General features: G+C 53.9%; 1 protein-coding gene across 3 annotated transcripts in view; it reads right to left on the reverse strand.

Moving 5' to 3' along the window:
- STX3 (syntaxin 3) overlaps positions 234-12308 on the reverse strand; it is a 46430-nt gene continuing 34355 nt past the window's right edge. The window contains exons 6-12 of one of the 3 annotated variants that reach the window (XM_018059014.1): positions 11939-12047; positions 10848-10921; positions 10611-10745; positions 8816-8926; positions 7258-7359; positions 2382-4754; positions 234-1875 (exon numbers count right to left, since the gene is read on the reverse strand). In XM_018059014.1, coding sequence (XP_017914503.1) covers positions 7276-7359; positions 8816-8926; positions 10611-10745; positions 10848-10921; positions 11939-12047 — 513 coding nt within the window. In that variant the 3' untranslated portion in view covers positions 234-1875; positions 2382-4754; positions 7258-7275. Of the gene's footprint in view, positions 1876-2381; positions 4755-7257; positions 7360-8592; positions 8704-8815; positions 8927-10610; positions 10746-10847; positions 10922-11938; positions 12048-12308 lie in introns of all 3 variants that reach the window. The other 2 variants (XM_018059016.1, XM_018059015.1) reach the window with 2 other exon arrangements.

Here is a 12308-nt window from a genome sequence, read left to right on the forward strand (position 1 = left end):
GACCCCATGGACTGTAGCCCACCAGGCTCTTCCATCCACGGGATTCTCCAGGCAAGAATACTGGAGTGGGTTGCCATTTCCTTCTCCAGGGGAACTTCCCGACCCAGGAATCGAACCCTGGTCTCCCACGTTGCAGGCAGGTGCTTTACCCTCTGAGCCACCGGGAAGCTTATGCCACTTTACTAGTTACAAACTTCTACTGTTTCTGGAAAAACAAAGAGAAGACAGCAGTACACAAAATAATTGACAACATATTTATTTATGCCCAGCTACCCATCTTCTCTCAGTCGTGGAAGGGGGGGGTGTTGGGACAGTGTGGCAAGAGACATACCCTTGCGTTTTAGCAAAAGAAACTGATGGAAAAGCTCAATGCTGTGGTCCTTCCTAGGCCTGAAACCCTCTGAGGATGGAGGGTGCTTGGCTCTGCGTCTGTGTCCCTATAGGTCCTAGCACAGGGCAGGGGCTGCCCAGCACTCAGATCCCTACTGCTGAATGAGCGAGGGCCTGGGTCATTCAAAAGCCCGTGATTCCAGCTCCGTGTTTGCCTTGAACAAAGTTCATCTGTTTTTTCAGAGCTAGCTAGCAGTGGTTGCTATCCTGTAAGCAAACCAAAGGAGATACAGATTGATAGAAATATTTCCTTTGAAAGTGGGCAGAAAACAGCACACTGACTGAAGTGTCCATTTTTTTTACCCCCTGTTCTTAAAAAGTTAGACTTGATGGCAAAATAATTTACTTTCCAAAGTACAGATTCATCTAAGCAGTTGAGTGATGCTCAAGAATCGTATACTGTGATTTTAATGTATTTTTAGTGAATCTTGTACAATAATCACTAGGCTGCATTAGAACACACCCGAACTTTGAATAGAGGACCGTGTTTGGAACAGTCTGTTGTACACGTGTTGCTGGCCACTGCCGCCCGTCTTAGCTGGCAGCTGAATCAGAAGTAATAATGACGGGTTCATTTGGCCTTCTGATCTAACATTGTCACCTCTTTGTTAGGGCTCACGGAGCAGTGGTGGTGATGACTGTGGGGCATTCAGTCACAGCATAAACCTGTTTCTTTCGTTTAATTACAGAACCACAATCCTTGGGCCAGCCCTCTCCGCAAAGTAACAGGCTATGCACAACTCCTATCCCCACCTCCCGTAGATAAAGGACTTCAAAGTGTATGTTGTGGAAATGGGGGGTGAGGGGGCACTCCTATACTTTTGCATAAGTGGATCAACCCACTCTGTGGCATTTTTATAGCCTTGTGATATAGATCATTTCCCACTGATGCCTTACAGTGTTGAATCAAATCCAAGGATTCGTCCATAGCAGAAATCAGCATAGTAAAGTGGACAGATAGCAGCTCTAAAGTGGACAGACAGGCGCTGTGCTAAGCACTGTGGACACAGCAGTGAGGAGCCATGCTCGGGCTCTATCACTGTACAGTCGCCTCAGAGACGGAAGCTCTGATGAAGGAAGGGGACGGAGGGTGGGTCAAAGGTGAGACCTGGAACCGCAAGTGCAGAAGCAGCAGCGGATGGACAACCCCCCGCAGTGAAGTTCCGCCCCCGACAGCTGAAGTCAGGGGGCTCCTGCTCCAAGTCCATTTCCTAAAGGGTCTCCTTCCCACGCATTCTCGTCCATGTACCGCCTTCCTAACCCACCACAAAGCGCCATACCCCCACCCAGTCAGCCTGCCTGCCGCCCAAGGCCATATTCTGTCTCCCTTTGCGTCACTCTGAATGGGGAGAAGGTTGAGGTCCTATTTCATACGAGGTTTCACAATGGGAAGAACAACTCGGGAGGAGTCTGCGGCGGCGAAGCAGCGGCCCCACAGAGGTGGAAGAAGCACTGAGAAAGCAGGTGAGGGTCCATCTGTGAGGGCTGAAAGGACGACAGAAATGGAGGGGAGATCACAGAGCATACGGCAGGGTGGCCGCGGCCGCGCTCAGGGCTGCAAAAACCTTCCTGACCTCCGAAGGGAAGGACGTTACTTACTCTGGGTTCACCCTGTGGCCCTCTTCCAGAGTTTCAGGGTGCTTCTAGTCAATAACGAATTTGTCCTCCACCATTCCCCTGTGCCAAAGCCCTCGCTGTGGGAGGGCCTTCGCTACAGGAAGCCAACATCCTTAGGCAAAGGATTCCCAACAAAACCCTCTGCTGCCAGACCTGCTTACAGGACAGACCGCCTCCTTCTGCCTCCTGGTCCACCCACGCTCTACCAGCGCCCCCTTCACTCATGTCCCTGTTTCTGGGTTTTCTCCAACAGTTACTGCAGCACCCAATCCCACGCAGATAAGGCACCGGGTGACAAGCCTTCAGGACACAAGCATCTCAGGTGAAAACAGGTCTGACCCCCTCCCCACCCCCGGCCCCCAGAGATGGCTCACCTGTTGGTGTTTTTTCAGGCAAATATGCCCCCAATAGTAGAAGCTAAGATGATCGCAAGGATAACACAGCAGATCATGATCATGATCTTCTTCTGTTCATCCAGACGAGGAAAGAAAAAGCACGTGAGAAACAACGTCACTGCAGAGAGGGTTTCAGAGGAAGGCAGGCAGGGATGGGTCTGGGTGCGGAAGCGGACGTGAAGGGAAAGGAAGATGGATCTGGCTTCTAGAACCCAGGATGCTGAGAGACACATCACCTCTCTGTGAAGAGTCACAGTCAACAGCAAGCTCAGAGGATCGTTCTGCCTTGCGGCTACATCACATCAGGCTCACCCCACTTACCCCAGAGCCACAGATATTCTCAGTGAGTAAGCCAAAGTCTTTTGGGGGGACTCCCTTGAAAGCTAAGATCCAAATACATGGATCTTTACAGTGCATTCTTTGGGAGTTAAACCATTTTCAAAAATTAGAACTTTGGATCCACCTGCTCTAGCACACAGTTAAAAATTTTTTTCACCCCTTTCCAAAACAAACACAAGTCACCACGTGGGGCAGCCCATCAGCAAGTGTTTCGCAGGGACCTGGAGCCAGAACCACTTCACAGTCAGTATATAGAGTCATTTATTTTTAAATTAGCAATTAAAATTATCCAGTTTACATTTTTAAAAAAAAACAAAAAAACCCTTCACTTGTATCCAAATGATAAGCCCCAGGCCTGAGTCTCAGGAGAGCAAAGGTCTGATTGGAGCTTGGCTGCCTGCCTTGCTGGAGCCAGGCCTGAGTCGGACATCACAGCCACAGGCGACGGGGCCCCCTCGGCTCCGTCCGAGTGCTGGGCGCTGGCTGAGTGAGTGGCCCTGGCACAGGAAGGCGGGGTGCCTGGGTCAGGCTGCTCCCCTATCCTAGAAAGCACTCAAGTCAAAGCTGAAGTACGAATCGGGAGGCTGGCCAGGACAGCCAGGAGCTTAAAAATTTCCTGGCTGTTGTTTCCTCCATGACGAGTGGGGGCGACAAGCAATCTATCAAGTCCACTAACCTGGGAGCAGGAAGAACTGCTGAGTGGACCTTGGCTTCCCGAGCTGGCTTAGTCCTGGACACAGGACAGCCCCACGGTCATGCGAACAAAACCAGACTGCGATGGGGTGTTCTCAGGACAAGCCCAGCCTGGGCAGCAAGCGGGGAGGGGTGGTGAGCTCGTCCCTCCTCGTGTCTGCTAGCGGGGACCTGCCTGGTGCCCACCCCAGCCATCTGGGTGGTCTGAGCACTTGTGTAGAAAACAGCAAGTTTCCCAATGACAGGAGAAGATCACGTTTCTACTATGATTCCTGATTTTTAGCCTAGTTCAAGTTACTCTTTTGAGGTTAGAATATCCTCATTTCCAGTTCCCTACTTCCTGAGAGACGCATGCATATATGTACGTACATGTCACACATACGATTATAAAAATACATCTGGAACACATGAAATGCCTGAACACTCACAGCTGCCCCTGTCTGAAAGCTCCCAGAGCCTGACCCTCAAGGACCTGAGCCCCGGCTGATTTTACAGGCCTGGTTATTCTGGGCCTCCCCGCAGTGAACAGCAGCTCCCCAGACCCAGATACGGGCACGGTGACGCCACAGCCCAGCCTAGACAGACAGTAACCTCAGATGACGGTCTCAGGCGGTGCGTCCCTGAGTCCACATGAGGAAGGACAGCAGAGACAGAGGTGGAAGGCGGCCACACAGCTCAGCACACTGGGAGCGTCGTTCCAAGGCTGCGCTTCAGAGAAGGCAGCTTCCGAGACCACAGCGACCTCTGCCCGCGCCTCCTGCTTTCAGACAAGGACCATAAGCTGGGAGGACTGGGATCCTGCCAGGCAGGAGACTCCGGCCCAGGTCTTACTGTTGCCAAACTTGGAAGAATCCCCTTGCTTTGTTAACGATATCCCACTTTAAAACAAACCATTCCAGTGCTGGGGAGAACACTCCGTGAGGTAGGCAGAGCAGCACCGGGGAGGTCTCAGGTGGGCTCCCCAAGGCACAGGCCACAGTTTGGCACGTCGGAGGGGAGACGGAAGCCGGTGTGGTCCCTACAGTCCCGGAGGAGGCGCTTCAGAGCCGGTGGGGTAGGAAAGGTGGTGAGGCGCTCAGGCTCCTCCCGGGCGAGACCGTGTGCCGGGTCAGGCCCAGGGATGGTTACAGGGAAACAAAGGAACGGGGCTCTCTCTCTCAGGAAGGCCATTCACACTCTGCTCCCATCTGAAGGCAGGGGTGGCGGCCACACCAGGCTGGGGTGAAACCGGGCTCTACGACAGGCGGGGCGGGGGGAGATGCTGGTCGGGTCAGCACCCCGGGTGACGGTGAAGAGTGACAGTAAGACTCAGCCACACACCTGGAAGACGGAGAGGAGAGATGAGCTGCACACAGTCGTGGAAGAGTCAACACGCACCCGACAGCCGACAGGCATCCGCGACGGGGCCTGAAGGGAGCACCCAGCATGCAAGAGCCCAACGTCCTGGTCTGATTGAGATGCTCAGGTGTACGCAACTCTTTGTGACCCCACCAACTACAGCCCGCCAGGCTCCTCTGTCCATGGGGTTTCCCAGGCTAGAATACTGGAGTGAGTTGCCATTTCCTTCTCCAGGGGATCTTCCTGACCCAGGGATCGAACCCACATCTGCTTGGCAGGCAGATTCGTCACCACTGAGCCACCTGGGAAGATCCAAAAGCCCTGTTACAAGAGACAGAAGGGGAAAAAAGGGAAACCCCTGGGCCTCTTAGAACCCTTCCCAGGGGCTGTCAGCTCCGTGGGGGGACGTGTGGGTGGCGAGGCACGGTCGCTGGAGAAAGACACCCGTGCTGTGTGCAGGCCCCCCATCAGCTCCTTCCAAAACTGGAGTCTTCTCCCTCCCTCAGCGCCCACCCAGCCTGTCTTAGAAGCAGAAAGGCACAGCGAACAGGACACGGAAATGTCCAGGAGGCCTGTCACGGCAGCTCTGCCTTGCGGGCTGAGCTCCACCGAGCTTCCCTGACGAAAATGGGGGGGGGGCGGGGGCGGATACTGTTATCCTAGAGCACAGGTGGGGAGCACAGACGTCGGGTGTTTCTGTTCTGAGGTCTGACTCCCGAGTCCAGGCCTGTGTGCTGGTCAGCCTGGACTCAGTCAGGGAACGGGCTCAGCAACTTAGCATCTTAGACGTCGGGTAAGTCAGCTAAAAACAATGGACTGATCTGCCTCCTCATTTTACAAAATGATTTCCATTCTGAATTCCTGGAATTAGGGATGGTGAGGGGCCCTGTGAATTTGGAAGGCATCTTTCATCCATGGATTTGGAGAGACACTGACTATTAGACCTTTTCTTAATGTTAATATCCTTTCCAGGGGGATTGTGAAGCGTCAGAACAAAATTCTACAAACAAAAAAATGTCAAGGACTAGAGTCCACGTACCAGGAGGGGAAAAAAGCAAATCAATTAATTACTTATGAGAGATCAGTCACCTAGTGGATGTATGTATCAAGAAGTTGAATGTTTAGGGTTAAAAGTAATCTGACTTCGAGACCCTCTAGTCACACGGGAGGAGGAGGAAGGAAATAAAGGCAAACAGGCAGGAAGCGCAGGGTCAGCTGGCGTCACGCCCGTGTGTCCATTCCCGAAGTGACCCACCTTCTATGAATTTGTAAGAAAGAGGGAAACATTATAAAAGTTAATCACACTGTTAGTCATAGCAAAACAATAGCAAACCTCCAACATTGGGAGCATGTTGAACAATTGAAAGTATATTCACAATCTTGTTGAACATGAGATTCCCGAAGAGATTTGAGTGTTGAGAAATGATGCTTGTGACCTTGTGACTGGGTACCAAACTGTTGATAACACAGTCTGAATGATGTAAAACCTCATCCGAGTGTGTGAACGTGCCATAAGATTATCGGCAATAATATTAAAAGTTAATTCCGCTCACCTTTTCAGCGTTTACCAGTCTGTCCTTAACCATACATAACGCTATGTTTTAGTCAGAAAAACACTTGAGAAGCCTCAGAAGTCTTCGCAGTCCCAATAACAGGTCTCTCGTGCCATGCTGCGGCTACATACATGAAGCCCTGAGTCAGTGGCCAGCTCTATTGTTTTTACCAGATTTTTTACAAATTAATATCCTAAATTTTAAAGTCGCCATCCTCTGAGGCTCTCTAGACTTTGCAGACGATGATAAATGGCCACCTTGTTTTACGAAGAGTAGCTCTGACAGAATTCCCCTACGTCCACTATTAGCTGTGTGCTCAAACTTGGCCCTGTTACTTAACTTCTCTAAGCCTGAGCATCTTCACCTATAAAACAGAGATGATAACAGCGCCTGTCTCCTGAAGGTGGTGTGAGGAGCCAGTGATGCCTATATTAGGTGTTGACACAACTACACACTCAAAACACCTTAGCAATTCGAGATCCAGCCAGTCAGCCACTAACACAGCCCTACAGCCATGAACCCCGACCCAAAGCTCCATTTACAAGGAAAGGAAAGGGAAGGCAAAGCCCAACAGCCCTGAAAGACAGCAAGAACTCGGAGGACACACCCGGATCCCGGCTGGAGACCGCACCCAGCTGAGGAGCAGGCTTGCTCGGGACCGGGAGTGAAGGCGAGGTGCTCAGGAAACAAGGAACACATTGACAAGACCAGAGCCAGACCCCTCGGGGTAGAAACCAACGAGAGACTGAGCCCGGCTGCAGCCAGGACCCAAGAAGAGGACCAGACGGAGATCAGAGCAGGCACAGGACTGGCAGTGTGAGCACTCGGCGTGTCTGCGGACAGCCGTGAGAGGAGACGCAGAACCGGAAATCCCAGGCTAGGTTCTCAAGAGCGAGCCGGTCCAGAGTCCCGAGAGCCTTCCCTTTACTTACATGTCAGCACGGCCGCCCTTACTTCAGCCCAACGGAAAGTCCGATAATCAACGCTAAAAGGCCCAGCAACACAACTACTATCACAATGATAATTACCAATTTCTGGAGAGAGGAATAAGAGAAATAAAAACAAGTCATTGTTACAAACCACCAAAAAGCCGCAGTCAGCCATCCAAAACCCACCTCTGCACCGGAAGCATCTTATCGACCCAGATAGAGTGAAATGGAAAGCTGACATCCCTACGTAAAGACGCTCTGCTGGGACCTCCTGTTTAAGTTGCCTCTGCACTAGCAGTGCCAGCAGGTGGAAATGCGGAGCCTCCTTCAGCTCTGAGCTCATACTGCAGCCCTCACGTGTGGACAGACGTAACCGCAACCGTCACGGGGTCTCTAAGCAGCAGTAAACCAAGGTATAATGGGACTGAGCTTTTCCTTTTCAAGGGGAGTATGAAGATGTATTTGACACAGTCCTAAGTGCAAATTCCTATCCATCTCTCCCTCAAAGAACACTCCCACCTGTCAAACCCAGGACAATGACTGAGGGCCTGAAAGTACAGGTCCTGTTGTGAACAGGACAGGATTCATCATGTGAAATAACTTCCCAGCTCCCTAGACACCTGCCCAAGCAACAGGTAGAGTTGGAAGAAAAAGAACTGAAGAATGGAAATATCAGAGCACAAAGTCAGAAAAGAGCAGGCTAAAAAGCAAACCCCACCAGAGCTGGCTACTGCGGTGACTGGGCATAGATGTTCCAAGCAACAGGGACACCAGAACTAGAGGTGGGGGCGGGCAGTGGAGCAGGATGAGGTGATGGGAAGAGCTGGGCTGGAACCCGAATTTGAATCCCAGGTTCCTACGCTTCCTAGGTGGCCAGGGACTAAAGTGATTCTCAACTGTTTGATCTAGCAAGTAGAAAACACAGGTGTGCCCTGAGCGTTGACATAACCATCAGCACATAGCTGGGTTCACAGCAGGGAAAAGAGACCGAAGTGGAAGGTGTGGGCCGAGTGGAAGGCAGCGCAGAGGAAGCTCCTCAAGGGCAGAGGAGCCGCGTGACCCCGGATGGGCCGAGAGCTCTGTCTAGCAGAGCAGCAGCAACGCTGGGCAGTGACGGGGCCATCCTGCAGAGCTGCCTGCCAGCGTGGGCTCTTGGGTGGAGATGGTGGGAGCCAGATCCATGCAGGACACGCTGGGGAGGGAAGGGGAGCTATTCCCTAGGGAGAGCTGATGGAGGAGGAGGCTGGACAGAGGGAAGGCAGGGGGATCTCAGGGACATGGATGGGGGCGACCAGGGAGAGGAGAAGCCGGCTGGTCCCGCCGAGACACGGGGCTCACCCTGCGAGCTTCACTCTGATACTTGACCGCCTTTTTGGTGTCTGCCACGGCCCGCTCCACGAAGCCCACGGACTGGTCCATGTTGTTCTCAATACGGTCAATCATGGCGCCCTTTCCCCGGATGCAAGAGGTGGCGGCAGCAGAGACAGAGATGGGGAGAGGGAGGAGACAGCGAGAGAGCGCACACAATGGACCTGTCCTCTGGGGGTGGCGGGGGGCTCACCTTCCGGGCCTGACCCTGGTACTTGACGGCTCTTTTGGTCTCCTCCTGAGCCTTCTCCACGTGGTCCACCGTGTGCATGACATTCAGCTCTATGTTATCTAACATCTCCCCCTGCGGAGGACAGAGTCCGGTCACACCCTGGACACGCACCCCGGGACGGTCCCAGCTCGCGTGCGAGGCCACGGGGAGCGCCTGGAAACCTGCCCATGCGGCCTTCCACGGGGTAACCCTGCACACCTCCCCGTGATGGCCGGTGCTTTCCCAGGCCGAGGCGGCAGCCACCTGGCCTCGAAATATCCACTCAGTTACTTCTCTGTGCGAGACAGCACCCTGCACACCAGGAAGCACGTGGTCTAGACATCTGGAATATCCTGAAGGGTCCCCCACGCCCCTTTTTTTTTTAAAATGAAACATGAGAAGAGAAGCCAGAATGCATCTCTCATGCTGCCAGGAAGGCTGGCCTCTTCTTGGTCACTCAGATCTGAGCCAAGCTCGTTCAGTCTGGACCAAGTGCCTGCTACTGCAGAAAGTGCCTGGTGCACGGCGGGTGCTCAGTAAACAGCTGAGGTGGGGACGCTTGCTTTCTCTAAGGTATCCCCAGGCCCTGTAAGTAACAAGACGTTGGTTTTACCTGAGTTATCTGGTTAAGAGATCATGGTCACTTAGCAAGATTCCTGACCTTTCCCCAGCTGTTACTTCCTGACCTGAAGTTCAGTCTTTCCAATTGACTTCTGTGCATCTTAAGATGGGAATTCCCTCCACCCACCCAGACCTTCATTCCACGCAACCCCTGGCTTTCTGCAGAGAGAACGGCACTTACCATCACTTGAATCTCAAACCAGTTCCTCGGCAAGGCAGTGTGGGGAGAAAAACAAGAGTGCAGATGGAGGGACAGGAGGAACGGTGCCCAAGGGCGGAAGGGGATGGAGCAGAGGTGCCCGAGCCCAGAGCAGGAAACGTGTCAAAACCAGCCACGTGGCGCTCGGGCGCCATTAGGATTCCTGCTACACGGGAAGCAGGTTCTGATCCTTTCCAGGTGGCAGAGCCACTGGGAGCTCACGGTGAGGGTGGCTCCACACCGTTGCCCAGCGGTGAATTTAACTGCACCCTAAGAAGCAGGGGCCAGGGGACCCGAGACACTGACCCCACAGGCAGGGAGCAGGGCTGTCCGTCCCTGGGCAGGCTGGCCCGGAACGGAGCAGGCTGTCAGGCTCAGCTCCCTGAGGGACTCGAGTTTTCCCGTTGATATTATTTTTGCTGTCCCTTCATTGCTTTTGTTGTTCCTCAGCAAAAAAAAACAGTCAACATTTTTGGAAAAACTCATACAGAAGAAAAAGCAAAAGTGGGAAAACACAAAAATCTCCGTGACACCTAACTTTCCACCATGAACTGGGGGAAAGACCCCATGTTTTCATCGTCACCAGTGAAACGCTGATAGTTCCTATCAGAAGAGTGTTTTAAGGCATCACCATTAAGAACCCGCGTCACTAATAAAAATTTACAATGATGATGATCCCAAGGCCGGAGGGAACAGGTACATTACAGAGCACTTCAAACCTCACGTTACATAGATGTGACTTCCAGGCCAGAGTAACCAGCAGGAATAACAAGGAGGCAACCCCGTAAGCGTCAGCATCCCAGGTGCCTTCCTCTACTGGGGTACTGGGATTCTGGGACTCCGCTACACCAATTCCCGATGCTTCTCCCTCCCGACTCGACCCCCGTGGCTTTCTCGGAGCCCCCCCGCCCTCCTCAGGAAGCCCCCTCCCCACCCCCGCGGAACCCAGCGCCTCACCTGGTTCTCCACCAACATGGCGATGTCGATGAACATGTCGTGAAGCTCCTTGATGCTGCTCTCCAGCCTCACGATGTCCTTGTGCCGGCCCTCGATCTCGCTGAGGGCTTGCTTGGAAATCTGAGAGTCGATGATCTACGGTGGGCCGCAGAGAGACGGGCCGTCGGCCCCCGGGCCCGCCACAGCCCCCGGGCCCCCTGCGGGCCTCCCACCCCCCAGCCCCGCACCATCACTCACCCCCGAGGTGAAGAGGGCAGAGTTCCCGCTCTCCAGCATCTCCTCCAGCTCCTCGTCGGTAGTCTTTTTGCCGGCTTGATAACAAAAGAAGGAGAGCGTCAGATAGAAGATCGAAGCTCATCATTGCAAAAGCTTCCTGAAGACGGCCATGTTCCGTCGCTCAGGTGTGTCCAACTCTTTGCGACCCCGTGGACTGCAGCCCACCAGGCTTCTGCCCGTGGGACTTTCCAGGCAAGAATATTGGAGTGGGTTTCCATTTCCTCCTCTGGTGGATCTCCCCAACCCAGGGATCGAACCCACGCCTCGTGTGTTTCCTGCATGGGCAGACAATTCTTTATCACTGAACCACCTGGAAATCCCAGTGGGAGCACAGTGGCCTTTAAAGCCTGCTCGGCTTTCTCTGATGTCTCCCCTAACCCCATCCAGCCTCAACCTTATCAGCAGTTACCCTCCTGAAGTCTGTGTCGGATTATATTCCTTTCCAGCTTGGAACATCTCCTGGCCCCCTTCACTCTGCCACAGGGTCCAAAGTCCTCAGGACAAAGGGCCAGTTCCCAGGTGAGCCCTCCCTCCAACCGACTTACCCCACCCTGCTCTGCTCAAGCGCACCCTGTCCCCAGGCCCTGGCCGGCCTGCCCTCCCTGCCTGCGACCATGTCCATTTAATTCCTGCACTCAGAGCATGTTCTGCGCCGCGGAGCCCTGATTGCTGCCGATTCCTAAAGTTACTGATTCCTAAAGGGTAAGGCTGTATTAACTCCTTTACACAAACGGGGCAACCTGCACCACTCCCTGTGTCAAAGAGGCAGCAAAGATGCCAGGAGCCCCAGGAAGCAGGGCAGTGTAGCAGGTATTTCCCTCCATGGATGTGGAAATGCTGGTTCCCATGGCAACCAACACTTGGACCTGGTAGCACGGAGCCACCCTCTTTCAGCCTAAGACACGACATCCAGGCAGCAGCAGTGCCGTGAGCCCCGTCCTTGGCTGGGGCACAAAAGGGAAGGCAGAAGCCACCTGGAGGCCCCATCTCCCTGGCCCTGACAAGCGCCCGACAGGCCAGGAGGGGGCACAGAACGCGCCGCAGACACGCACTGATCTCAAGCTGCCGCTGGATCCGCCCTTTGCTGCGCTCACGGAAGTCCACCTGGGCCTCGTTGTACTTGGTCATCACCTCCACAAACTTCCGGGACAGGACGGAGTGCTGTGGGGACAAGGTCAAGGCTGTGAGCCCCCAGGAGCGAGGGCCACAGGCTCAGCGCCCCGGCCCCAGCCTCGCCCACAGCAGCACCCGACCCGGGGCCGCGAGGCCAAGGGCAGCTCTTGGCAGGAAGGCCGACTGTGCAGCCAGTGGGGACTGAGGTTCCTCCGGAAACTGAGGGTGGAGCTGCAACGCGGCCCGACAGCTCCACTCCCGGGTGTGCGTGTGTGTGTGAATATGTGCATGTGTAAAATATGTGCGCGT

This window comes from Capra hircus, chromosome 15 (genome assembly GCF_001704415.2).
Source record: "Capra hircus breed San Clemente chromosome 15, ASM170441v1, whole genome shotgun sequence".
In the NCBI taxonomy this organism is placed as follows: domain Eukaryota; kingdom Metazoa; phylum Chordata; class Mammalia; order Artiodactyla; family Bovidae; genus Capra; species Capra hircus.